The sequence below is a fragment of the Gopherus evgoodei genome, chromosome 22, assembly GCF_007399415.2.
Source record: "Gopherus evgoodei ecotype Sinaloan lineage chromosome 22, rGopEvg1_v1.p, whole genome shotgun sequence".
In the NCBI taxonomy this organism is placed as follows: domain Eukaryota; kingdom Metazoa; phylum Chordata; order Testudines; family Testudinidae; genus Gopherus; species Gopherus evgoodei.
The window spans coordinates 3,348,175-3,375,928 of NC_044343.1; the positions used below are offsets into that span (position 1 = coordinate 3,348,175).

Consider the following 27,754-nt stretch of genomic DNA (forward strand, 5'->3'; position numbering starts at 1 on the left):
AGGAGGACGACAGAAACAGAAGGGATACAGCAGAGGACAGAGAGGACAACTAGAAGGATTTCCCAGTGGTGGGAACAAGGTGATTTTTCACCCAAGTTGAACTAGTTCTGTCTGTTTGATAGAAAAAAACCAAATGAAATTTTGGGGCGAGTTCCCCCCGGTTTTCCCAGTGCCCTGCTGGTGAGAGCATCACCTGGAGCAGCTGTTCACACGCTGGGCTGTTCGAAGCAGTAGGGGAGCAGGGTCATTATTTCGCTGGTGATTGGTTTAATGGCCTTTTGGCCAGGGAGGCCGGGTGGTTCAGTGCGCCTTGCAGCATGGCAGGGCTTTGAGGTTTCCTCTAGGATGCCAGGTCAAATCCAGCTGAATAGCAGTGAGGAGGAACAGCTTCTGGATGGTGATTGATACACATCCAGGTGGAAGATGGTTGGGACTCAATCCAGTTCCCTGTGGACAGGCAGCCCTTCAATTAGCCACTTGGTTGGTTGCCTTGGCCCAGAACCCAAGAGCCATGGAGACAACTCCCCTCTGGGTCAGGGCTGAGATGCAGCGGCAGGGCAATGTGGATGGGTCTCTCTCTGCCAAAGCTGGCTCTGCTCTGCTCCGGTCTCCAGGGCTGTCACAGCAGGAGTTTCCACTGGCCCCAAACTTGCTTTTTAGAGGCACGGGATAGTAGAGCAGTGCTGAAAACCCCTACTTTCCTGAAGGGAACCCCGGGGTCCGGGAGCCTCCTCAAGGCCTGAGTGGTGCTCACACCTCACTGCTGCTGCTCCTCACTGACAAATGACGCCAGGCTAATAACCAGGCACCAATAGCCATTTCGCCTCCCCCATGAGCACAGCTGCTGCAGCTGATGGCAGCACCCTGCGCTGACCCCACCCCTACCCTGCAGTCTCTGTGCTGGTCCCCCTGCGTGGGCAGCTCCAGCGGGACAGGGTTGAGGGAGGGAATTCTCCACCTCGCACTGGCCCCTCGTTGGTTTCTTTTATCCTGCAAAAAGCATTTTAAATCCAACTGAGCGGCTGGTGAGAGGGGCCAGACTGGAATCCCTCAGGGCCGGGGTCCTCTGCCAAGGTGGCACAGCATGGGTGACTGGAGGGCAGAGCTCCTCTATGCCCCACCATGCTGGTAATCAGCCTCACCTCCATGGGGCGAGAAGGGAGTTCAGTCTGTGGGTCTTCTGGTCCCTGGCCTCAGTGCCAACCCAGGGTTCTCTCACTTTTCTTAGAGAAAAACCTCATCCTGCCCGCTGAGCTCTGACAACTCATCACATCTGACCGAGCAGTGAAATGCAGCTCAGCAGAGAGGCTGGTGCAGACTGGCCGTCAGAACTTCTGGGCTCTATTCCTGGCACTGCCATTGACTCCCTGCCTCGTTTTGTGCCTCAGTTGCCCCATCTGTACAATGAGGATGATGCTCGCCACTTGTTTCCCAGGCTGGGATTGTAAGGAGTCACCCAGGCCGTCTGGAAAACACACTGAGCTCCCTCGATGAAAGGCACTAGAGAAAGGAAGTGGATTGTTGTATAGAGGTGGATTCTCCACACTGGGCGTCATCTAGATTTTTGCAGTCCGGGCTGGAACCAAACACAGCAACCAAGAATCCCCATCGCAAATCAGAGCCGATGCAAAGCTCAGAGGAGCTGAGGAAATACCAGCCTCAGAAGGTCCAGAATGGCGAAGACTTCCCTGGAGAAAGTCCTGTGTTTGTACCTGCCTGTCCCCGGAGTGGGGAGGGTGCAGGAGTCTGTGGTCCTGCTGTATATATCGCAGCGATTCCTGCACCGGAAAGGGGAGTGGGCCGTTGGACCCAGGACTACCCCCAGCGTCTACACCAGGGGTGAGGTCAGCGCTCAGGGGGATGCCATTTTTCACACCCCTGAGCGACGTTTTAACTGTAGACCAGGACCTGGGCAAGAAGCCTGCTTCCCTTGTGACTGGCTCTGATGAGAATTGGCAGCCCAGCCCTGGCCCTTAGAGCCCTGTTGGTCCTGGTGCCTGGAGTTTGGCTCCATCTGAGCCAGTGGGCAGATCTTGGCCCTGTGGGGATGCTGCAGTTCCGATCCTAGGGGTACGGCTCTACAGGGTGTGTGATGAAAAACTCCCCCCTGCCCCAAGGCCGGGGACTCTGATGCACAGAAGAATCAATCTGCTGCTGAGGTGAGACCACACCCAGGGGAGGGGGGCTCCTCCCTCCAGAGCATAGCTGTTCCTCCCACCTGGACATGCCAAGGAAAGCAGACTCCTACCACTAAAGGGTTAACAGCCCAGCTCCTGGCCTGAGGTCTGCGGGGATGGAATGGGAGCCTGCGGCAAAGTGTGAGGAATCCAGGCTTGGAAACCAGTGGCAAGCTCTTCCCAAGGGAGGAGGTCGAGGGAAGCAGTGGTGCTGGATTCCTGGGTGCATCTGGAACGGCTTAGCGGGGGGGGGGGGAGAGGCAGGCAGAATATCGGAGGCACCTGCCCCCATCAACATGAAATGCAGAGGTTCCAAGTGGAATGGCTCCAGCCTGCTTTCAAGGTTCACAGCCCCTTTGCTACAAACTGGATTCCCCCCCCCGCCGTCTTCGCCCACCCCGCCAGCTGCAGCTAATCTTAAATTCTTGGCAGGCGCAAGGCTCGGCAGTAGGAGGCAGCTTCCCGTGCAGGATTAGGGCTATTGGTTTCTAGGAAGGAAGACTCACAGTTTGTCCCTATGAGCAGCATAGCAATTAGAAAGGGAAAACAAGAGCAGATTAATGAGCAGTCCCGATGCAGAAAAGTGGTAGACGGAGAGGAGAGGAGAGGAGGAGGAGAGAGCACACACACACACACACCCAGGCACACCGTGCGGGTCCCTTCCGACCTGCGCCGAAGGCTCTGGTGCAGCTGAAGGAGCACACGGTCGGTCAGTCACGAGGCGCCCGCTCCCTTAAATGCCAGAGCTCGGGACCTGCCCCCTGTTTGATGGGATCCACCCAAGTTAAAGAGGAGGCAAATGGCCAGATCCTCAGCTGGCATCAACTGGCCCAGCTCTGCTGGAGTCAATGGGATCAGAGCCCCAGTGGGTGTAAATCAACCTGGCCTTGGCCTCTAGGATCCCAGCTCCATTGAGTTCACTGGCTCCATTGATTGAGGCTGTGGCCCACGGGTGTGCTGAGATGGCTGAGGGGGGTTACTGCCACCCTGAGAGCTCTCGGCCTGGGCAGGAGCTCCCCCTCGTTTGTAGGGAAAAGAGGGAGCCCTCGCCCCGAGGGTGCAGCAGGTGCCCCCTGCACCTGGCAGCGGCACTGCGACACGCCAGGCTGGGGGCAGAGGCCTGGCGGCGAAGGGGAGAAGAGAGGTGGAAGGGGGCGGAGTGGGGAGGAGAGGCAGGGAGGAATCCTAGGACAGGGAGACGGCTCCAACCAGCTTTGGGGCTCAGAGGCTCATCTTAGTGGAAAGCAAAGCATGGAGGGGGCCCTCCGCTCCGCCTGAAGGGGGGCGCGGGGAGGGAGCGATGCACCTTCAGTGGCTTTTACTTCCGAAACGGCAAAGAAAGGAAGAGCTAACGTAGGCCAAGAGCACAGGGCGTGTTTAACTCGCTCTGGATCGGCTCCCAGCCCTGCCCCCTCCCCAGCACGCACTCAGGAAGCCCCGGCCCTTCACAGCCGCTACCTCCGTCCGTTCGAATAACGGATCATGGTCGGCGGAAGGCCAGAGTCATGCCCGCCCAGCAGAGCTCAGGCTAACCCCGGGGCCGACCACCTGCTAGACGGCTGGGCTGAGCGGGAGAACAAGCCACAGAGAGGAAGGGCTGGTGATGCCGCGCTGCTCCCCACATCTGCGGAGGAGCTCGGCTCACGCTAGCAGAGTGGGGCCGTCAGCCGCCAATGCCCAGGCCGTGCCCAGCGGCCTATGAGTCAGCTACAGCTGGGGCTTTAGCCCCGGCAGGAGGTGGCTTTCCCATGCAGAGGCTGTGGGTTCGCTTCCTGCTGGTGACCCTTGTTACATATGGCTGAAGCTGGCAGCAGCCAACCAAAGGGCCCTTTCCCTCTACTGGTGGCGGGATCACATATGCAAGGGTCCCCAGCTCTGGTCTATTTAAGAGAGGCCGGCGTGTCTCCAGCTGCACAGGAGGCTGCCTTTCAGCGCCCAAGCCCCTGCACAGGGCCCGTGTGCAGAGCCTGCCCCACCCTCCGTCCGAGGAGCCCTTACCTCTCGCACACGCGGACCGTCCAGGCGGCAATGATCCAGGAGGAGATGCTGAAGACCAGCAGCACAGTGCCGGGGCAGATGGTCATGAGGGTTTTCATGATGAAGCGGGTGTTGAAGTTGATCTTGTTGAGGGCGCCGATGCTGCGGGAGGAGGCGTCGGTGAAGAGTTTGCTGTGCAGCAGCATGACGCGCCCGATCAGGTAGAGCCGCAGAAACATGGGGATGGAGAGGATGATGTCCACATCGGCATCGGCCACCGAGGTGGTGTAGGTGAAGGCTAGTCGGGCCGTCCAGGTGAAGAGGTACTGGCCTGGGATGGGGTGGATGGCGCACACAATCAGCTCCAGGCTGATGAAAAGGATCCGCTTGTAGGTCATGGCTATTCTCCAGTCGTCCGCCCCGTTGTCCACCATGAAGAGCTGGGCAGGGAGAGGGGAGGGGGGTTAGAGGCAGGGGGTTGCTTTAAGATGGGACGAAAGGCCTAGCAGCAGCAGGACCTGATGCACTAGGGCAGGCAGCGAGTCACTGCAGGGTTGGGAACTGAACTCTCTCCTGGTGCCGCCCCCTACCCACCTGTAGTGACACCCACCTGGACTGGTGATAAATAACAACAAGGGCCTTCCTGTCTGCCCCTTACGCCCCTGGGGCCAGATGTGCAGGGCAGAAGGGAAGAGACGGGTAACTGAACGAGCCCTGCTCTAAATGCAATAGGATTTATAGAGGGCTCGTATTGCCCATTGAACAAGGGATGTTTTTCTTCTGCGCCCAGTCACCGGCAGCAGGTCGCATGTGGCTCTCAGCAATAACTGCAGCCAATAATAAAGTTGTAACGGGAAGTCTCGGCCCTGCATTATTCTTCTGGGACTCTGGCAGGCTTCTCTGGGGCCTGCCTGGCACTGCAAATGGCCAGGAGGGCTCTCAGGCAGAAGCCCTGCCCGAAGATGCATTCCCCATGTGCCACCTGCAACAGCTGGAGCTGTTCGGCTGAGTAATGACTACGCGCATCACCCAGCCCAAAGCCACTACTTGCCCATCTGCTTCTGCGTCAGCTTTGCTGGCAGGCTCTTGTCCCAGGGCCTGCTGGGGGATTTTCCATCTTCCCCTGCACTCACAGAGGCTGCACAGAGCTTGCTGGCTCTGTCTGTCAAGGCAGGGTGGGGCGGCCACTACTCAGGCCCCTCTCTCTGCTTGTCTATCCATCGCCAGTAAGCATGTCTCAGAGCTACTACAGATAAACAACCTTCCCAAGGGACTCAGAGCATGCCTGCCCTGCAGCTGGAGCAGCCAGATCTGCGCTAGCTCTGAGCAAGCTCAGGCACTAAAAACAGCAACGTGGCCACTGCAATGCAACGGGCAGGCTGCCCCAAGTACTTTCCTATCATCTCTGGGGAGACTGCACTCGGGGCAGAGAGCCCCTCACGCCGCCATGGCTACACGGCTCTTTTAGCGCACAAGCTCACTCAGAGCTAGCACCGGTATGTCCACTGGAGCTGGTATTTACATCTTCCAGCTCAAATTTGGACATACCCTCGGGCCTGATTCTCCATTGCTTTGCCCCTACAGGTGTCATCTGGGGCCAGATTTGGGAGCAGGGAGAGGGAAAGAAAACACGGCCCAGGGGAACTGAGAGCAGGTGCTGGAGGACGATCAGCACTCGACTGATTTAACCTGTGTCCTTGCTGCAAATGACGTGGGTTACCAGAGGGCAGCAGCAGGGCTCTAGCCTGTACCCCCAGGCCAGCCAACTAGTCCGGGTTTAAAGTACCACGGAACCCAGGCCAAAGGTTTGGGTGTAGATTAGAGGCAGCACCAGAGTCAGAGCCTGGTTAACTCTGCAGTGAATCAGAGTCAGGAATGTATAAAATCCCCCTAACAGGGTAGGCACCTCACTTGCTTATGTACTTCTGGAAACCCCCCAAGTTTCCATCTGCGTCTTTGGCTGCCCAAATACCTGTGTCAATCTGGCATTTTCAGATTTGTAAAATGCTACCAGATCAGAGGGATTGTGGTTTGGTCTCTGGACAAGTGTAAATGACTATACAGGCCCCGGTATCCAGTGGCACCCGTTTATCCGATCTAATTGGGATCGGGGCCAGATCGGATGATCAAAAATTCGGCTAATCAAGAGGGCCCCGCGAAACTAAGTTACGTGGTTCAGCCCCAGGCAGTGGGGCTCTGGCGGTCAGCGCTCCACATATCTTGCTGTCAAGGAGCTAAGATATTCAGAGTTGCCAGTTTTCATGGTTTGAACATGAGTTTTGAAGTATTTGGTGTCCCGGCTTCTGGAATTCAGTGATTTTATCAGAATTATATATATATATTTTTAAAGCAAGTCAATTTCTAACCATCGTGGCTGCAGAGAAAACCTTGAAAATGTGACTACTGCGTCACCCCAAAGGCTGAAGACCCAAAAGGCAAACCAACAGCACGCACACAGCACTGTTACTTGAAGCCAATCTCAATATTTTGGGGAGCTGGACTCATGAGGTTTGAACACTCAGGGTTGCCAATCCCGTGGATTTCGAGCACTACTGAGGCTTCTTGCCAATTTTTAGGATTTTCCAGCCACGATTTCCTAGGTGGATCAGTATTTCCCTGTGTTGCCGTGCGAAAAGTCCCCGCAAAGTGAAATTAAATACACAGTAGCTGAGGAAATAGCAGCTGTACAAATCCACAGAGCTGCGTCCCAGACGGCAGGACTCATCTGAGACCGGCCTCTCTCTTCCTGCTACGCAGAACGGGAGAGCTCGCTTTCCTTCAATTAAGGCATTACAATCCACCTCCCTAAGCTCTTAAAGCATTATTATCGACTTTCTCCTGGAGATGCTGCGGCTGCAGGATGAATGCTGTGACTTCTCCTAACAGCTGCTTGGGGGCTCAGAGCTCAGCCTCTGCAGAATGGATAGTGCTTTGCCTTAAGGGGACATGATCAAAGTCACATCGGGCATAGCCGATACGATGGGCATTAATGGGAGGAGGATGGTTTACTGCCCAAAGGGGCTAGATTGCAAACTAGAGGCAGCACAGATAGGAGAGAGTTTGCCGTGCTGATCTTCAAATGGACCAGGTGCCCGGGTCAGAAAGTCCCTGGATAAAAAAATTACTGATTTTTGCTGTATCTGCTCCTTCAACTCATGTCTCCATGGCACCAGGTGCCATCTCTAAACACTGGAGACTTTTGTTTTCCTCTCAACCCCAGCTAGAAAACCCTGTTATCAAGTACAATTCCAGCTCCAATTGTGCAACCTGCTCTGGGTGAATGGAAGGCTGGGTCTCTGCAGAGCTCTGCTGGGCCTGGTTCTCCTTTGCTCTGCACCTGGTGGGGTCATTGGCCCCAGGGCAGCATGTAAATCGCTGACAGGCGAGGGCACAGGGTGGGAGTGTAGCTTGTGTAGATGGACCCGAGTTAATGTTCATCTAGCTGGCTCGTGTACTGGAGCAGCCAAAAGGGGTCCCCAGTTTGAGAGGGCCCCCGAGTCAAGTGGCGTTGTGACCTTGTGCGTGGGATTGCAGTGCCATTCATGTTTGGCCTGTCAGTTCCCCCATCCTGGCAGAGGGGCGGCTTGGCCATATCTGAGTGGCGTTGCGACCCCCTGCGTACCAGCTCACAATGCCTGGGGTGGATATCTGGGCTCAGCCCCGCAGGATAGTGGGGTAAGTGCAGTGGGAGCTTGTTTTCTGATTCCTCCTCCCCCACACAAGCAGGAATTTGTTTGGAAGGGTGAGGGTTCTAGATTTCAGATTTTGCCCCAGGCCCCCTAAAAATCACAGAAGGAATGCACCAGTGCTAACGCCTTCAAGCATCATGAATCAGGTTGCAAAAAATTATGAGATTTTTTTATTTTTTTTTAAATCCTACATTTTGGGTTGTTCTCTTTTTACAAAAGCTGAGTTTCTCATCACCTGCCTCCAGCACCTGGTACTTTACGGTAAAACACCACATATTGCAAGACTCAGCTTGTTTTAATGTTAATAACCTACCGGCTAATTCGTCAGACAGGGAAGGATGTTTTTTAAGGTGTGATGTGGTGCCTTTAGAACGAATTTTGTCATGTCCCAGGCAGGATTTCACCTGTTGATCAGCACTGCCTCAGATGAACAGCACCACCTACTGACTTCCCAGCACTGCTTCCTGCAGCACCAGCCTGTTCCTTGGATCTACTAAGGAGCTGAGCTGGGTCAGGTTAGGTCTGTGGGCACCAGATTCTTTTAAAAGAGCTCGGGGCCGGAGTTCCAGCCCTTTAGGTGCTGGCTGCTAGGGAAAATTTGCTGGTAAGTGTCACAGTGGGAACCCGCTGACCCTACTTGAAAATCTGACCCTTATGCAGGGGCCTAAATGGGAGCTGAGTTCTTGTGAAAATCCGAGCCCAGCGGTAGATGCTGAGCCCTTGGAAATCTGGCCCGCAGCTCTTCTGAAAAATTCTGGCCTGTCCTGACCCGGCTCCGCTTAGATCTGACACAGTTGCAGGGCTCAGAGACAGCCCCAAACCATGCCCACTCCAAACCCCTTTGAACTTTGGGGGGGAGAAAGGGGTTGAAAAATTGGGATCAAGGTGTGAATTCTGCAGCTCAGGGCCACCTCTAGGAAAGCTACAGCTAATCAGTATCTCCTGTATTGCAGTGGTTCCCAACCTGGGGTACACATACCCCTGGGGAACACAGGTCTTCCAGGGGTCACTCAACTCATGTAGATCAGTATTTCTCAATGTGGGGGGTGCAACTCCCAGGCGGGTCATGGGATGGGTTTAGGGGGGTCACAAGTGCAGGGCCGGCGTCAGAGGGTGGTAAGCAGGGCAGTTGCCTGGGGCCTCATGCCACAGGGGACTCAGCGAAGCTAGGTCATATGCCGTCCGGGGCTTCGGCTTCAGAGAAGGCTCAGAAGTGTAAAACAGGCTCAAGGATCACACTGAAATGTAAGTACAATATTTCTATTCCAGCTGATTTATAAATGATATGGTAAAAATGAGAAAGTGAAGTGTGCTGTGACACTCGTGTATTTTCACGTCTGATCTGATAAGCAAGTAATTTTTAAGTGCGGTGAAACTTGGGGATACGCAAGATAAATCAGACTCCTGAAAGGGGGACAGTCGACTGGAAAGGTTGAGAACCACAGTTTGGACAAATTCAGGTTCCCACGAGGACCACTGGCTCCGTGTCTCAGGAAGGGGGAGGGTTTGGTTTGAGCACATGCAATGGGATTCCCAGAATTTCACACTCCTGGTCACGGCACAAACTCCACCCCCACTGCGAAATAGGGAAGGGGCCACGCGCTGGGGTGGGCGGCTCACCTGGATTTCTCTGGCATGGTACATGATGATGAGGCCCAGAAGTATCATGGTTGAAAGGCTGATAAGGCATTTCAGTGCAAATGAATATGAAGATTCCTGAGAGGGAGACAGAGAGGAGCAGCGTCAGGCGTGGTTTCCCCTTCGGTCCTGAGGCGACCCGTGGCAGGGAGGCTCTGGACTCTGCTCGTTCAATAGGCACACTCAGATCTTTATGGAAAGGCGTGTACCGAGCTGTTGGGAGGGACTCACCATCTTCGCATGGACGAACCATGGCTGGGCGACACCTGGCATGCCACAGGGACCCCGACTCCAGGAGAGAGCCTATCCCTTGGGCAGGCCATCAGCCACTCGCAGGCCAAACCTGCACTGAACTCCAGGCTGGGCTGCTGGCCTCTCGGGGCAAATCTCCGCAGCGGCTGAGAGGTGGACTTTCCAGGGCAGGCGGATGTGCCCGGGGTAGCCCTGATCGAGCTTGTGCGCTGCAAAGAGCAGTGTGGCCATGGTCTGGTGCGGGCAGCGGCTCAGGCTGGCAGCCCTGCTATGTACGTAGGACCTCAGAGGGGGCTGTCCTCGGGTGACTAGCTCATGCCGCCATGGCCATGTCACTATTCTTAGCGCACGAGCTCCACCAGAGCTGGTGAGCATATGTCTACCCAAGCTGGGAATCACGCTCCCAGCTGCTGCCTGGACATACCCCCTAGCACGAATGCAGGGATTAATCCTAACCCTGTTTCCCTCCCTACTGATGGTCAGCCAGCATTCAGCAATGATCCACGAAGCCTTCCAGCTCCCCGCATCAGGATCCACATCTATTTCACAGACAGGGAAAATGAGGCACAGAGATGCTGAGACATGCCCAAGGACACCCAGGAGGTTGGGTTGGAGCCAGAAATGGAACCCAGCTCTCCAGAATCCAACCCTGAGCGTTAGCCCCTGAACAGGCTTCCTCTCTCGAGATCCCAACCGATTCTGGGGGGTTACACTTGCCCCTAAGAGGCAGCCTCCAGTGTGGCTGAGGGGAGCAGATGCCGCATGATCAGTTCCATCCAGGGATGCATTTGACACGTGGATGTTAGCAGCCCGAGGACCTGTTCTGATCCCCGGGGCCTTGCACAGAGGTCTGCTGACTCTTTGGTGACAGATGTGCATGCCAGCTTCTGTAGTGGCAAGATCTGGGGCTCTGCAGTCCCAGACAAACCCTCCCCACGTGGACAACAGCTGAAAGGGGGACTGCAGGACAGCGTGCAGGGGACAGACGGGCGTTTGCATGAACTATTCTATCTGGTCCCACACCCCTGCCGATTGGAGGATGATTCATCAGCCCTGGAGAGAAGCCAGCTGAGCAAGAACGATAGAGCATCTTGCTGAGCCAGGACTGTTCACACTGTCAGCACAATGCGCCCATTGGCATCAAACCTTGCAGAGACGGGCAGAGTCCATTAATCCTCAGGGCAGCCTGGGGGAGGAGAGCCAAAGCTGGGTCGGTGCAAACACAGACACACGGGGAGAGGGAGGGGGCGCACACAGAGAACATGCACACGCAGAGATGGATCTGTGCACGTATCCCTGCATCGGTGCACGCACATATACATAGACACTGGGACACATGTTTAAATGCATCCTCCTTTCTCCAGACGCACCCACACCACAGCCTGGCATGCCCGCGTGTGCACACCCCCACAGCAAGCCGATGTTCAAACATGCGGGCAGGCCTGCTCTCTCTGTCTCTCGCACACACGTTCCTTATCCCTTACGTGTGTTATGGTGGCACTTGGATGCCTGGTGTGCCAGGTGCTATATGCACACAGCTGTCTTGCACTCACAGGGTGGCCAGCCCCCTGCCCGCGTGAGACGTAGGTACCAGATAAAAGTTCCACTTATGCTCCGGGGCTGGGACTTCCAGGATCCTTTGCTTTCCAAGGGCGACATACAGGCCTGGACCCCCACAGGGCGTGAGTGGGACTTATTCGGTACCCAGGACTTGCGCCAGCCCCTTTCTGAGCCAGGCGCATCTGTCCGCCAGGTCCCCGGCCTTTCGGCTTCAAGACAAGCCACGGTCCCTACCTTGGTGTAGACGCCCCAGGAAAGCTCCGTCTCCGTCACCATGACGACGATGCCGAACATCCCGAAGATCAAGGCGTAGTCGCTCAGGCGTTTGCGCTTCTCGAAGAGCGCCCGCCGGTGGCCCAGCCGGTACCCGACGTTCTGGTTCTTCTTCTGGCTCCGGGAGCGCGCCGCCGCCTCCTCTTCCGCCTGCAAGCTCGTATCCTTGGCCTGCTCGGTTTTGGAGACCACCACCTCCAGGCCCGAGCTGTGGAGGGTCTGCAGGGGCTGGGTCTCAGCTCCCAGTTCATGGAGGTTGCGCTGGGAGGCGCTCAGGCTGCTCAGGGGTCGGACCACGCCTCCATTGTACTTGCAGCTGTTCATGGCTCTCTCGGTGAAGGGGTTGGGCTCGCTGAACGCTGTCTTGGATCCAGCATGATTCAGAACCTGGGTGTCTGCATTTACCTGGGAGGAGACAGAGATGGGGTTAGAGAGACGAGGGGGGAAGAGAAGAGCTCGCTCCCTTCTCAGTCCCAGTCCCCCGGGCCTGCAGCCTCCATTCTACAAAGCAGGATTTGAGCTAAAGGGGGTGCGGGGGGCTAGTTATTATTAGTCTGTGTTATTTCTCTAGCATCACAGACGCGCGGCATGGACAGCGAAGGGAGGGCAGGCCCTGGGCTGGTCTCAAACTCCAGACCATGACTGCTAAGAGCAAGCACTGGGAGGCGATCCATGGGGCCTGCATTGGGAGGTGATCCATGGGGCCTGCCTGCACAGGGTGTGTGGCTCTAAACCGCCCCCCCCCCCCCCGGGCTGCTCTTGAACCCCGGTCCCCTGGCAGCTACAAGAAGGCAGGCCGTGGCACCTACCCATAAGGCAGAGAGACCCCCGACATTACCAAGATGCAGAACTGTGGACGGCAACCAAGCATGAGGATAAAGGCTCCATTAGCAAATGGACGGGGAGGCCCAGAGGCAAGGACCATGCTGGGCTGCAAGGGCCTACACAGAGGTGAGGGGCTTGTCTGTCCGGCCCCACCCACCCTTGGGACCATTGCAGGGTGAAATTTACCCCCGAGGCAGTAGGCCAGGAGGAGAGGACAAGGCAGGCATGGGAAGGGGTGTAATGCAGCTCAGATGCTGTGGTGATGGGCACGCTACAAAAAGTAGAGAAAGAAAGGAAGAATTCAGCAGCCCCTTGGGATACAGGTGCACATGCCAGGGGACACAGTTAGCTGATCTATTCACTAGAAAACACTCCCTTCCCAGAGCTGGGAATAGAACCCAGGAGTCCTGACTGCCAGTCCCTGCTCTCACCTCTGAATATGCCCAGAGATGCCCACAAAAAAGTCAAACAAACAAACAACTCAGCTGGTTAAAATACTTTGATCCCAAAGGTTCCCACAAGGATTTTACAAACTTTAGCTCTGCACGGGGATCCCTTCGACCAGTGTGGAAATGCGGCCACCTCTGTGGCGAAGTGCTCTAACCACATAACAACTCACAGCAACAGGAAATGAAGACTTCCATGTACAGCTGCAACGACCCCCAGGTGGGGGTTGGACAGAGGCAGGTTATATCGCACTCCCAGTCAGTACCCGGGCTGGGCCGGGGACACTAATGATCCAACCAGCCGACCGAATTCGGTCATGAATACTAGCCATGTGCCACCCAAGGCAGGCCGAGCATATGCTAAGACCACCTTGCGACTTGAATGATCGTTTCAAATCTCATCTAAAAGCCAGTGCCCACGAGCAGAGCCCTGGGCAGATACACAATGTGTATCCGCATCCGATCTGCGATCCACGAACCAGAGATCTGCAGATCCACAAGAGCTGGGCCACTCGCTCAGAACAAAGCGCCCCCACCCCCCCAGTGACTCGCCTAGGTGACAGTGTCAAAAACAACTGTCTGGGATTACTGACCGACACAGCATCCCAAAGCTTAGTAGCTCCTGCTGGTCTCCCATCTGACCCTGCTTAGCACTGAGCACTGGCAGAATCACAGTGTGAGGAACAGGCTACCCTCCCTCACACCCCTTCCTTGGCCCACCACTGCTTTGATGTCCAGGGACCCGGCATTTCAGAGTCTAGGAAGGGAACAGCTGCAGCAGCAAGTGGGGGGTGGACAGGTCTGTCTGGGCCTCTCTAATGAGACTTTGATTTTTCCTGAGCTGTGTGGAGCCATCTCGCTGGCTGGCGAACAGGCCTTTCCCGGGTGCTGATTAATGGCCTGCATCTGGCATGGGTTGGGGAATGAATCTCCCGTCTGTTAGCCAAGTGCCTGCATGTCAAAACAGAGCACCCGCAGCAGATCTGGAATAATGCCTCATCCTGCTCTGGAGCCAGGGCAGCGAGGCTGATAGACGAAGCCACCTTTTGCTCCAGCTTTGAGGCAGGGTCACCAGTGAAACGAGTTTGTTTGGGCTTAGTATAGTTGGCAGGAGGTTGTTATACCATCACTGTCCAAGGCAACGTGACTTCCGGGTTCTCTGCTCACAATGGAGCCAGGGCAGGAAGACAGGAGGAAAGGGTGTGTGTGAGTGTGTGTGAACGTACATACACACACGTGTGTGTGTGAACGTACATACACACACGTGTGTGTGTGAACGTACATACATACACACACAAGACTATATATAGTCATAGGAACTACAACATTGGGTTGGACTGTGGGCCCATCTAGCTAGTATAGAGCAGGAAATTATTTTCCCAACCCAGAAGAATTTTTGAGATTTTGAAACTTTTCCCCATCCTGAATCAGGACAAAGTCAAAATCTCAAATATTTTCACAAACTGATAGTCAAAAATCAGAGCGGGCCAATCAAAATGCTTTGTTTTGATTGTTTCTACATATTTCATTTTGATTTTGACTTTTTGTTTCAAAATTTTACTTAATATATACTTAAAAGAATTCTTGTTTTTTTAAAAAAAAGCCATTATGAACCAAAACCCGAAATGGTTCAGTTAGAAAATGGCCAAACATCCCATTTCAACTATTTTGAAAAACTTTTCCCCCCAATGGGATTAGTCCAAACTCCCCCTTTCCCGTGAACAGTTTTGGTTTTGACAAATCAGCTTTTTTGGATGTAAAAACGTTCCCAGACATTTCTATATCTAGCCTGTCCCCTACATTAGCCAGCAGCAACTGGTGTCAGAGAGAAAAATCCTGCAGGAGGCACTGTTGGGATAACCATGTCCCAGGGCAATTTCCCTCCTGACCCCTATTAGAGATTGGGGCTCATGCCCTGAAGCATGAAGGTTTCTAGCCCTTCCAAAGCTCTAAGAAATTTATTTTTCATAACTTGCTGGCTGTAATGCTGGCTAGTCTCATTACACGTTTCTTTGCTGCTACACTGTTAGCCTCAATGCTGCCATGTCCACTGGTTCACTGCACCCTGGATGGAAAAACACCTTATTTTGCCAGACGTCAATTTGCCACCTTCCAGCTTTGTGGAACGGCCCCTCCCGTTCCAGCAGTCACATGAAAAGCCTTTCGATCGGGCTCGAAGGAGCCTGCACTGTCACTAGCCTGAAGCACTGAAGATGGGCTCGAAAATCAAAGCCCTCTTTCTAAAAAGTTGTCGGATCCTCAATGCAGCAGGGCTGGGGGGCTCTCCCAGGCAGACAAGGAGAGGGGACAGACGTGGTGCTGAGCACCATAATCCACCCCCTGCTTGACCCACGTGCAGCGGGGAAAGGTCCCGCGAGGGATGGCTTCTCATCGCATTTCCAAGCATGTGGGCAAGTGAGAAGCTCCATCCTCTAAAGCAGCAGCTGAGATCCCCAACAGCAGCATTGGGCTCTGCTCTGCTCCTGGATACCCTTAGAACCGCACCACCCAACAGAGCCCTGCTCTCCCCACACTGGGTTCAAAGCCCACCAAAGTCAATGGGAGTCCTGGTGCTGTCCATAGGCTATGGAGGAGGCCCAGATCAGGCTGTCCCTGGGGACACCTCAGAGATCCCATCGAGAGACCAGAAGAAGCCTGCAGACAACTGGGGTGACGGGGAACAATGCTACTAGCTTGGGCAGGGGAGTGGCAGCCAGCTGGTGGTGATGGTGGGGGTGGGACAGCAAATCCAGCCCAGCCTCCAAAGTCAATCCCATCTTGTGGCCATGAGGCGGAAATCAGAGGGTCTCGCTTCAGCTCCTCGGGAATGAGTTTTGAAGGCCAATGTCCTAACAGAGGTCCTTGTTTGCAACCTCAACAGGGAGGCTAAGGACAGGGGGTAAGTTGGGTGATGCCGCATCATCAAAACCGCAGCCCCATGTGACAACAGACCAAATGTGGGGAGTCTCCCCCATAGTTCCGAGACCTTCCTAGGCGCAAAGACCGTGGGTGGCTGTGTCCTCCTTCAACCTTGAGACCCCATCACCCCAGGAGATTCTGGGCCGACTGGTACTGCCTGGCTGTTGACTCTGGAGCGGGTGAGCATTGGCACAGAGTGAGATGGCTCAGGTCACCTGTGGATCTGTGCGTGGGTGCTGGCTGGGGCATCAGAGGAGCCGCAGCTCCTGGAGGGTGACTGATCTAGTGAGAGAAGCAGCAATCCGAGTCTGAATAAGCGATAATATTTAGCCCTTCTACAGCACTATGCTTCTTTCAGGCTCTGCACAAACCACTGTGTGGAGGAACTCATCTCCAGAGAATAACCCCACAGTAGGAGCAGCCCTGACCCAGTGCTGTCACCCCAAAGCAGACATACAGGGATCCCGCCACCGACCATTGAAATGCAGCCACCTCTAGGGTGCAGTGCACCATCTGCTTAAAGAGAGCAACAGGAATCCTTCATGACAGCGGGTTGGCTGCACAGTTCATCTGAAAGGCACCATCTGAAGCTGCATAGCAACAATTCAGGAACGATCCTTCGACACCAGGATCTCCTGCACCACTTGCATTTTCCGTGTTGGTCTCCCATCCAACTACTAACCAGGACTGGCTCGGCTTAGCAGAGAAGACCCAGCAGTGTGACAGGCGGACTCCCAGAGCATCCCCACTTCACACCTGGCTGGCATGGGATTACTCCAGCCAAGAACTCCTTGGTAAATTCGCTCTCCCCAGTTTCTTCCCAGCAGGAGGCAGACGGAACAAAATCTCCTCTCTATCCAGGGCCCTTGAGAGCTACACTGCTTATCTGAACAGAAAATAATGAACAAGGATCACAAGAACAAAGTCAAGGGAGCCAGCAGGAGTGGAGATGTTCTGTTCTGGCCCAGGGTTTGGAGGCTGAGGGGGACGGACCTAAGACTTGTCTCCAAAGGACCTGAGATGAGACAAACACAGGATGCCAGTTACAGGGAAGTTGATTAAAGCACAGGAGGTGGGTTCAGAGACAGCAAAGCAGGTCCCAAAGGGTGGGGTAGATCAGATTTTCCCTGGGCCAGAAACTCCTGCCCCAGAAGAATGGGGTAATACCTCAGTGTCGTTCCCACTAGCGCCGTGTGCCTGATGGATTTCTCGCTTCACTGGCAACGCCGAAAAAGAATGAGGGAAAAAATCATTTGGGGTCACATTGCAAATGAAAAGTTCAGGGCTGCCCTGGGGGGGGGAGGCAAGTGGGGCAATTTGCCCCAGGCCCCGGGCCCCGCAGGGGCCCCGCGAACCCTGGCCTGGTGGCAGTCTGGGTCTTTGGCCGGCATTTCAGCAGCAGGGGGGCCCTTCAGTGATTCTGGGTCTTGGGCAGCATTTCAGCAGGGGGACCATTCAGTGCTGCTGAAGATGTGGAGCGACTGAGGGGCCCCCTGCCGAAATGCCGCCGGGTGAGTACAAGCTTCGCAGCTCCCCCGCTTTGCCCCAGGGCCCCTGAATCCTCTGGGCGGCCCTGGAAAAGTTTCACATTTTTTGACAAATCGAAAGTAAAGGGATCATTGCTTTGGGTTGAACAAAATGTTTTGCTTTCATTTTGAGCATTTTAAAATGGTTTCGATTTTTTAACAGCAGCAAAGGAAACTTCAGAACAGAAAGTCGTTTTGAATCATCGAATTGCAGAATTTGGAGTTTTGCAGATATTGTTTTAAGGTTTCTTTTCCACTGAAACCATTTGGCAAATTCACAAAACATTCCGGAGTCGCCGAACCTGCATTTTGCACTGAAAAAAAATAAAAGTTGCAGTCGAAAAACGTTGCTGCCTCTAGTTTCCAGCGTAGAGGTGCACACATGCCATCTGACACAATGCAGATGACACACACTCAAAATCATACACACATGCTCTCTCTCTCTCACACGCATACACAACTTGTAATCACATGCATTCTCACACAGACACTGCTGTAGATGCACATGCTAACACACACAGAGATGGGTGCAAACAACTGCGCACGCACACGCACACACACACACACACACACACGTTAGGCAAGTGTAGGTTTTCCCTTTCTCTCATTCCCACTTGCAACTCAAGCAGCAGTTAGCCCTAGTGGCCAGGCAGCAAGGAGCCAAGGTACCAATCTGTCTTCCTGCACCCACCAGGACCTGCCGAGCGCTGCCCCAGGGGTCTGCTTCCCCCAGAGCCCTCTGGCAGCAGTGACCTCCTTCCAGCCAAGTGGGAGTGACATGGCTGCCTGGGATAATTACAGCCCCAGCATTCACGCCCCCGGCATGCTGCTCTCCCCCCGCCCCCCACCAGAACACTGCCTGTGGAACCCCACCCTCCATGCAGCACTGTCGGGGTAATTACAGGGCTGGGTAGCGGAGTTGCTTTAAACGGGGGGGAAGGAGGAAATCAAGCAAAAATTACCCTGTCATGCTGCCCTGGAATCTGACACTGGGAGAGACCGCGGGGGAACTGATGCTCCTGCGTACGCAGCCCCTAGACACGCTGAATTACAGAGCACAGGAAATTCGGGACGTTCTGTGGCGCGCTTGCCAGTGACAAAGGGCAGGCTGACTGCGAGCCAGGGGCAGACGACCGAAATAACTACAGGAGCAGTTTACAAAAAAACAACCACCCCCTCCCCATATTTTGCCCCTCATCCCACCCAAATTTGGGACCTAGACACATGCCTAGTTTATCTATGTGTTGATCCAGCCCTGTGCACACACGGTCCCAGAGACCTAGCGGTGGACACGCACCCCGGCTCGGTTCTGATCTCACACACATACTGGTCACACACAGGCACACATGAGCCTGGGGCCAATCTCACACAACATTTGTGCATACATCCCCCTACACCCCTCTGCTAAACCTCAGCATGCCCAGATATCCTCTCTGTCTTCTCCACTTATGGCCTCTTTAGTCTCTGGGAGATGCAAAGACCCCACGCTTCGGCTGTTAAAGGAAGAAACCCATTTCATGTTCAAACCTAGTTCATGTCACCTCCCTCGCAGTCCATCAGAGGCACCCTTGTAAAAGCAAATACTCCAAAATCCACAGGCTATGAGACAGAGCAGAGAGCGAACCGTGGCCAGGGAGAGGCTCAGCAATACTCTCATCAGCATTCACAGGCCATGAGGAGAGCGCGGAAGGCAAGCGAGAAAGCCCCTGCCCTCCACATGGAAAGGAGAGAGAGACCAGCAGAAAAGAAAGAGACGGCGTTTTCTTGGTGCCATGGGGACGGGGGTTCGGACGCAGTCGGCGGCTCCGTGCCCATGAGGAATTGGTGCCAGGAAACCTCTCTTGCTTTCTGTCTCCCCGGGCCCAGTTTGCCCTCCCCAGCATGAGTCAGCAGAACACGCTTGCTCAGGAGAGGTGTCTTCTCCAGTGACCCCATCTCCAGCTGTGATCGCCGGCAGACCTCCCAAGCTAAGCAGGGTCAGGCCAGGGTGCAAAACAGCCACAGGTGACGCAGGCTGCGTGCTGGTGACTCAGCATTGACCCCCCACTGGTCCTGCGTGGCGCTAGGGGACACTGTGGGGACTCAGCAGATCTCACTTCTAAGCCGCTGCGGGACCCCGATGCCCCAGCGTGATGGTAGGGGGTGCTGTGGGTGACACTTCGGAATCGGCATTGGCCTCCGTTCCCCAGATGAAAGCCACTGTACGAGCAGAAGGCTGAGCTGCTCCAAATGAGATCCCCACTCTTCTGCTCAGCGGGAGTTAGCCGGCCCTCACCCAAATCCACCTGCTCCATCACATGCTCCTCGCTCGCCTCAACCCACAGTTTTTAGAGCAGCAGCCGTGCTAGTCTGTATCCGCAAAAAGAACAGGAGTCCTTGTGGCACCTTAGAGACTAATAAATTTATTTGAGCATAAGCTTTCGTGGGCTACAGCCCACTTCACCGATTGCAGAACTAACTAATACATTTGTTAGTCTCTAAGGTGCCACAAGTACTTCTGTTCTTTCAACCCACAGCGTCTCCCCCTCCCCAATCCCTTTCCCAGAACCCTAGTTCAGAGCAGCCTCCACCCTTTCTTTCCAGCAATCACTTGGGTCCAACCTGCCTGGCCAATGCTCGTAGCCCTTCGTCAGCTCTCGCTCCGTTCGCTGGGGTTACCCCCAGTGGATGAAGAGGTGGCAGCCGCACAAGCCCCCTGGAGCTGGGACGAGGTGCCAGATGGACATCCCGGCTTCTGTCCAGCCACAGGAGTGCGTAGCGTGGATCACAAGCTCCCCCTGATAACTGGCCCCTGGCATGATCCTCCCTCATCCCTAGGATAGAGGGACCGCTGCCCCCACCCAGGCCCAGCCTGCAGGACGCAGAAGTGAGCCCAGCCTGACCTCTTTAACCCTGCCAGCAGCTTTCCAGAACATCAGCAGCACTCCCTGACTTGTGGGCTGAGTCCCGTCAAACTCACTGCACCCAGGGGCTGCCCAAAGAGGTTTTAGCTGGAGATGGCTTTTGCCCCCTACCAGTCCAGCCTGGATTTGAACCCGCAACGTCGCAGCGAAAGGCTCCGTAATGCATTGCCGTCCCGAGTTGTCCAGCTCCAAAGCTGGTGCAAAGCAGCAAAGCTCCGCAAACTTCAGTGGTGAAGCTGAGTCCTCATCCCCCAGCTCCGTGCCAGCCACTCCACAGCAGTACACCCTGCCCACTGGCCCCCGGAAAGGTCCCACGCCAAGTGCCCCCTCCTTCTTCTTAAAGGGGCAGTTCGCATTTTGCTCACTACATAATTTGGTTAATATTGCTGTTATTTATTTGCCATAGCCCAGAATCCAATCACACTCGGTGCTGTACAAACAAAATGCAAGATAGCCCCTGCCCAAAGCACAGAGCCTGAGTCGCTATAGAAGTGAACCAGCAATGAAATACACATACGGAATTATTACTAATTCGAAAACCGTTTTCTAAAAGGATCAAGAGCTGAGGTCTCTTACAAAACCCAGATTTGATATGGTCTCACGCCAGCTGTGGGCGTGGTGGGAATTACTTGGAGGGGTTGGTTTTTCTTAACTGTTTGGCGGCATTCCTCATGATTCCCTGCATGGCACACACCAAGAGCAGGCATTAAAAATAGAGAGCGCTCGTCCAGGGTCATCACCGTAATTGTGTACGTGATTTAGTGGACAAATATTTGGGCTGAAATAATATTCTCAGCAGCCTCTGGGCACCAAAGCAGCGACAGAGCTCGGCGAGTAAGCACAGGATGGAACTTTGGCTAAATATAAAAGTCAAACTTTCCAACATGCCAGTTTTAAAAATAGGGCTTGGGATTGGGGGAAAAAAAAATAGATACAGGCTGTGAAATGTTACAACCCACAGGCAAAGCTGGGACCACAGACTCAGCATCCCTGAAAAGGGTCCCTCATGCCCAGGGATATCAAAACAGGAAGACGCCCCCTCCCCCCACGTCAGGATACTGGTTAGAGCTCAAGTGAAAGAGGACTCCTGGGTTCTGTCCCCAACGTTTGGAGGGAGGGTGGTCTAGTGGTTGGGGGGGGGGGAGACCAGGACTCCTGGGTTCTATTTTCAGCTTGGCACTGAGTTCCCCTGTGACTTTGGGCAAGTCACCTCCCCTACCCCACTTGCCTCAGTTTCCCCATATGTAAAGTGGGCCCTTCTCCTGGCAAAGTCCCAGTTCCATAATCACTGGATCCATTCCCAGGCAAACCGCTCCAGCTCCCCGTGACTCAGAGGAGCAGGATCGGGCCCTGACAGAGCATGAATTTCACTAGCAGAGACCTGATATTTTTGAGGACTGTAATCCCTCCCCACCCCATCACCATTTCTTCTGCCACAGCTAAGTGCTCTCTGTGCTGTGACGTGACAAGGTTGGAGAGGTGGCATTAGCATCCACAGGGATTTCTCTGTAGCCCAGACCAGAGAAAGGTTCAGAGATGGTGCCCAGGCTAAACTGGGGGAGAGGAGAAAATCTGATAAACTATGTGGAGCAGAGAGGGTGTGATGGGCCATGTAACTGCTTCAGTTGTGAGGACAGGAAGGAGCAGGCCCTGTCTGGGGCAGTCAGGTAAGAGATTGGGTTCCCATTACTATGAGCATCAGGGTGGTACCTCCCTGACACCCCCCTTCCCCCGCAATAATGTGCAAACTCTCCCGTGAGAGCTGAAAATGAGAAACTGCAAATTTGGGGTAGGTGTCCAGGTCCTGGGTGGCTGGGGCAGCTCTCTGACCCCAGGATTCTCCATCCCAGGATGGAGCTTTGTAGCTAACTTCTCTGCTCAGAGTCAGAGCTGGCAGGAATTAGCTGCATGAACATTCTTCCAAAGGAAAAATTTTGGTTTTTGTCAAAACTGAAATGGTTTGCAGGGAAAATGTCCACTCAGTTTTGTGAGGGGCCAGCCCAGACCTGGCCTCACAAACGCCACTTCAACCTCTTGAATCATTCAGCTTCAACAGAAAATGTCAGTAATAAAAACAAACAAATAAATAATAATAATAAACAACTCCTCCGTCCGGCTGATCCTTTCTGTCCTCCACCAAAGGAGAAAGGATGGTCTCATTTGCAGGAACTCTCTATTATTCTTTCCTCATGCCAGGTACAATTTAAGACTGTGATAGTAGATAAGTATTTTTATCACTTCCCGCTGCACAAATCATGGATTTTTTGGCTTGCTAGGAGTCCCGGGGGAAAAAATCATTTTGGGCTCTGCTGACCATTCTTTTTGCCTTTTGTCTTTTTGCCCCCAAAACCAACACTTTGGGGCATTTTTGGCAAATCAAAAAGTTGAAAAAATGTCATTCAGTTTCCAGCTTCTTTTCCCTTTTATTTTGAAAAAAAGTTTCTAACGAAAATTTTGAATCAAAAAGTCAAATTTTTTTTTGTTAAGAAAATGTTCAAAGTGTTTTGACTTTTTTTTAAACCAAAACGGTTCGCCAAACTCAATGCAAATTTGTGAAATGTTTCAGCTGACCTAAATCTTCATCTTTCACCCAAAAAAGAAAGTTTGGGTCAAAAATTCTCAGCCAGCTCTATTTCCCCCACTTTACAGATGAGAAAGCAGAGACCCAGAGACATGCAGGCCTTGTCTACATTAGAAAATAGCACTGCATGCAGTCTAGTTAAAGTGGTACAAAGACCCTAGTGTGAATGCACACATAGCACATAACTATTCGCATACAGGGTGGGGAATAAGCTGTATATGTGTAAGGTACCTTTACACTAATATAACTATGTCCACACGAGGGCTCTCACCTGTATAATTATTTCAGGTAAAAATCAACCCTACCTAACCAATATAGTCATACAAATAAAACTTGTAAAGTGTAACCAAGGCCTTACTTACTACGGCTGCAGCTGGGGGATAAAACCTTCGCCAGAAGCGACCTCCTCAAGGTCACATGTTGTTGTCTGCAGGGTTGGTGTAGCCGTGTTGGTCCCAGGGTACGAGAGAGACAAGGCTGGGGGAGGGAATATCTTGTATTGGACAGAGTGAGGTTGGAATCATTTGATTTTCTCCCCTGTTCTTCTGAGTTGAAGAATCGCTCTGGGGTAAGTTTGGACAGGCGAGAAAATTCAATCATATCAACCTCTTCCACCAAGAGAAGATCGGCCAATCCAAGATATTCTCTTACCCACCTTTTCTTTCCATGTCACCCAGCAAATCCTGGTTGGGAGTAGAGCCTTGGTGCCCTCTCCCCTCTGCTCAAACACATTAGCCTCCCCTCCTCGGGCCAGGAATAGAACCCAGTAATCCTAACTCCCAATCCCCTGTTCACCACTACACACCACTCCCCTCCCGGTGGCTGGAACAGAACGCATGTGTCCCGATGCCCGCACTTGTGCTAAAGGAATACAAGGGGCCGGCGGGGTTGCTGGCAGAGGACAGTCTCAAATGCAACATTTTCCTCTGCTGATCATTCTTTTTGCCTTTTGGTTTGCTTTTTCTAAGTGCAATGGGCCTGCAATTTGTCTTCTGGATGGGAGTGCTCCGTGCCTGTGCCGTCAGCCACGACCCGAAGGCAGCCGCTGGACTATTTCTTCCTTAACGTTTCTGAAATGAGGGGGAGATTAATTAGCTGTCTGCTTCTATTGGGCACCTTTCACACACTGCCTCTTAGGAAACAATTCCCGAGCGACGGCAGTTTGCCCCAGCTCTGGCCTCTCTCCAGGGCTGCGGGCTCCCAGCCATCCCAACGCCACACAGGATGATCACCGGCCACTGTGCTCAGTAACGGCCTTTCTAAGTGGTTCTGGTGGGCTGCCTGCTTCAGGCCACAGGTGCTGGAACCCGGGGTGCTGCCGCACCGCCGGCTGGAAGTAGTAACAACACCTCAAATACACAGTTTCCGCCGTCGGCACCCCCACTATAAAAAACTGTTCCATCACCGCTGGTGCCGGGGGTTTCTAAAGCTGGCTAGATCCACATGCACGTGGCTGGCCATTCGTCTGGGGATAAGCCAGCCAGTCCTGTTCTTCTATGACGTAGTCTCTGTCTGCTACCAGCCAAACCGGATGTGGTCTTGTCTGGCCTCATGCACAGGGGATGCCATTTCGAAAAGCATCAGCATGACCTCGCGTGCACTGAGATCACCCACCCATCAAGCCAGGATCTGGCCGGGATCCAGTTTGGGGAGGGTGGGGGTTGTGACCCCCAAGCTGGGAACCTCTGTGAGGTGGAAAATCCCCCTCAGCCTCTCTTCTTCCTGCTGGCTGCTCCCCTCACCACGGACTTTGGGCTGGATTTGGCCGTTGGTAGTTGAACTCATGGGAGCCACTCGACACCGGGGTATGTGATGGCAGAGGTCAGGCCTTCGCCTCTTGGCTCAGCTCCGGCCCTGTCGCAGCAGGGGCCAGAGGGGAGCGCTGGGATTCTGCTCTTTAATCCCAGCACAGCCAAGCTCAGCAGGGCGTGATGTCACCCATGCTGTGCAAGAAGCCTATCGAGCCAGTGGCCGTCGGGGCCACAGTGGGTGGATGGGGACGGGGCTGGTGGGAGGCCAGCTCTCTGATCTTTCAGGGATGTGTCTGTAGGGTGGGGATTGATGGCAAACAGAGGGGAGAAACTCACTGTGGGGTTCCGGCAGCATCCCCTGCAGCGTACAGTGATGAACCACAGCCCCAGCCCTCAGGATGTGCAAGGGTATGATCCATTCTCTTGCCTTCTCAGCATAAATCACCAGGCAAACTGCAAAGCATGGGGAACCTTCATATGCAACTGCTGTTATGCAGCATCGTGCATTTAAGCCATCACTTGTAACAACACCCCGGCTTGTGCGGATTGCACCTGGGAGCTCAAATCCCCAGCCCCTACTGCCCGCACTAAAGGGCCAGGTGCAGTCACCTTAAGACTGTAACAGACTCAAACTGCTCTATATGGTCCAGTCACTAGAGGGGTTTTCACACCTCAACTGCTAGAACAGGGCCTCATCCTCCCTGACTGAACTGACCTCGTTATCTCTAGCTTGCTTGCTAGCATACATATACCTGCCCCTGGAAATTTCCACTACATGCATTTGAGGAAGTGGGTATTCACCCACGAAAGCTCATGCTCCAAAACGTCTGTTAGTCTATAAGGTGCCACAGGATTCTTTGCTGCTTTTACAGATCCAGACTAACACGGCTACCCCTCTGATACTAGAGGGAGACAAAGAGCCACACCGTGTTCCCGTAAGTCACACGTTGTCCGGCATTGGCACCGAGTTCCCACCTGAGGATTGGCTTTTATTAAATGCTATTTGACGGATGTGCTAGAACAGCTGATTATCCACTCGGCAACAGGCCTCAGGTCCAGAGCATTGCATGGAACAAGGAAGCATTCGCAATAAGGCAACCACTCCGGAGTTATTCATAGCAGACGATCATTGTGCTCAGCAGTCATATGGTGCCGGTCACCACAGAAGCTAAGCAGAACTCACTATCTGCATTTTACAGGTGGGGAAACTGAGGCACAGAGCAGGGAAGTGACTTGCCCAAGTGCTGAGCTGGGGCTAGAAGCCAAGAGTCCTGACTGACATCCCAGTGCCTTCATCTCTAGGCCACACACCCTCCTTAAGGCAAGAAGAGAACCAGAAGTCCTGATGCCCAGTTGTGTACTCTCCCTAGCATACAGCACTCCCTCCGTATGCTTGTTCTAGCTTTGTATTAGAGTAGCACCTAGAAGGCCCAACTGAGATCAGGACACATAATGAGAGACAGTCCCCAACCCAAAGATTTATACCGCAGGCAACACACACAAAGGGGAAACTGAGGCACAGAGAAGGGAAGATGACTTGCCGTAGGTCACTCAGCAGATCAGTGGCAGAGCTGGGAATAGAACCCAGGTTTCCTGAGTCTCAGTCCAGAGCCTCTGAGCTTTTACACAGCATTGCCTTCCACAACTGAAATGCCCGTGCAACGACAGCCGTTTACATGCATCTGCTGTGGGTCCTGCAGCTGCTGGGTCACGTTATATAATAAACTCTGCGCCTTAGACGCAATTCTTGGCCCCTTGGCAATCAAGTTAATTGGAAAAGCCCCCACTAGGCGAAGGCGCTGCCACTGGTTTCCTGCCCTGTATAAACGCGGCTCCAGCTTGGCTCAGCACATTTCTGTTCTCTATCTTCAGACACAGATGGCACCTTGTTAACGATCTTTTAAATGGGGACTGAGGACATGCAACGGACTGAGACTGCTCTGTGCTGCCTCTTGGTTTTAGCGGGTGCCCTTCTGCACCAGCTCCCCACCAAGGAGCTGGGAGCCCTTTGGGCATGGGCTAGGCAGGGATTATCTTGCATTGTACCGATGGGGAAACGGAGGCCCAAAGAGGGAAGTGGCTTGGCCAAGGTCATGCAACAACTGGTAAGAGCAGAGCAGCCCTGACCCTGAAAGCGAAAGACTCCATGCCCTTTCTTTTCATTGGCTACGGGAGATGGCACAGCTGTGCTTTTAGCATCTGTATCATTCCAAATCTTGCTTTAGTGGAGGGTGGGCTAATGGGGCAGGCGGAGGCAGGACTCCTGGGTTCTACTCCCAGCTGTCAGGGGGAATAACAGAGGCAATTTGGAATCTTGCTGCCTCGGGTCTGTTCGCAGGTCTGTCCCCGACTCACTGCGCGACCTTCAGCCACGTGTCCCCTGCCCTCGTTCCCCTGTTTGCTTGCCTGATGCTAATGGGCGCTGCCACCCCCTGCCCAGGCCCGGGCTTTTTATCGTTTATTGAGTCGGGGGAGGGGGTTGTTTGGGATGCGCTTTGCCATCCTCGGTGAAAGTCACAGAACAGCAAAGCATCAGGCTGTTGCTCTAGAAATCCCCCTTCCTGCTTTCATGGAGATCAGAGGATCCAGGCAGCAGTTCTGATCCTGAAAACCCTTTTTCCCTCTGCCAGGAGCCTTCCCTCCCAGAGTCAGCCAGATATGCTAAGAAAAGCTTGCAGGATCGGGCCCATACATCAGAGCTCCTCCATTCTTGATACAGACAAGTCACTAGGAGAGGGGTGTCTATGAGAGAGAGACACAAACACACACATCCCACCCCTTCTCAAGGGCAGATTGCAAAGCCTCTTCCCTGGGGCTGTGATTGGCAGGGGCTGGGGGGAAGAGTGGGCCAGGGATGCTTATTTGGGGGCAAGAGTGTCCTTTTATAGACCCCGTCGCTCTGAGATCCAGGTGCAACGCTGAGATGCATTTTGGACTTTTTGGCGTGGATGCATTTTATTGTGGGAAATACTCAAATTACAGAACTCGGGAGCTGCACGTGTGTCAGTGTCGCGGGACTCGCCTCCGTAGTGGGGAACCCCATGACTGTCACTGGATGGGCAGTTCCCTTCCCTGGGATCCCAGCTTTCTTGCTCAATGCTGCCTGCCTCCCTTTGCACGGCTGTAGCCTCCCTTTGCACACCTAGTCCCCCCACTGTAATAGATTAGAAGGCCTTTCTCGGCAAACAAATGCTGCTCAGGACAAGTCACGAAGCCTGGATCTGCAGCCATACAAAG

At 53.8% G+C, this 27,754-nt stretch overlaps 1 protein-coding gene across 2 annotated transcripts in view; it reads right to left on the reverse strand.

Moving 5' to 3' along the window:
• The window catches only part of KCNN1 (potassium calcium-activated channel subfamily N member 1), a 39,429-nt gene extending 19,030 nt beyond the window's left edge, over positions 1-20,399 (reverse strand). Inside the window, exons 1-4 of one of the 2 annotated variants that reach the window (XM_030540652.1) lie at positions 20,297-20,399; positions 11,528-11,971; positions 9,464-9,559; positions 4,176-4,594 (exon numbers count right to left, since the gene is read on the reverse strand). In XM_030540652.1, the coding sequence (XP_030396512.1) occupies positions 4,176-4,594; positions 9,464-9,559; positions 11,528-11,890 (878 nt within the window). In that variant the 5' untranslated portion in view covers positions 11,891-11,971; positions 20,297-20,399. Of the gene's footprint in view, positions 1-4,175; positions 4,595-9,463; positions 9,560-9,712; positions 9,771-11,527; positions 11,972-20,296 lie in introns of those variants that run through there. The other variant, XM_030540651.1, reaches the window with a different exon arrangement.
• Between the last annotated feature and the right edge of the window lie 7,355 nt (positions 20,400-27,754).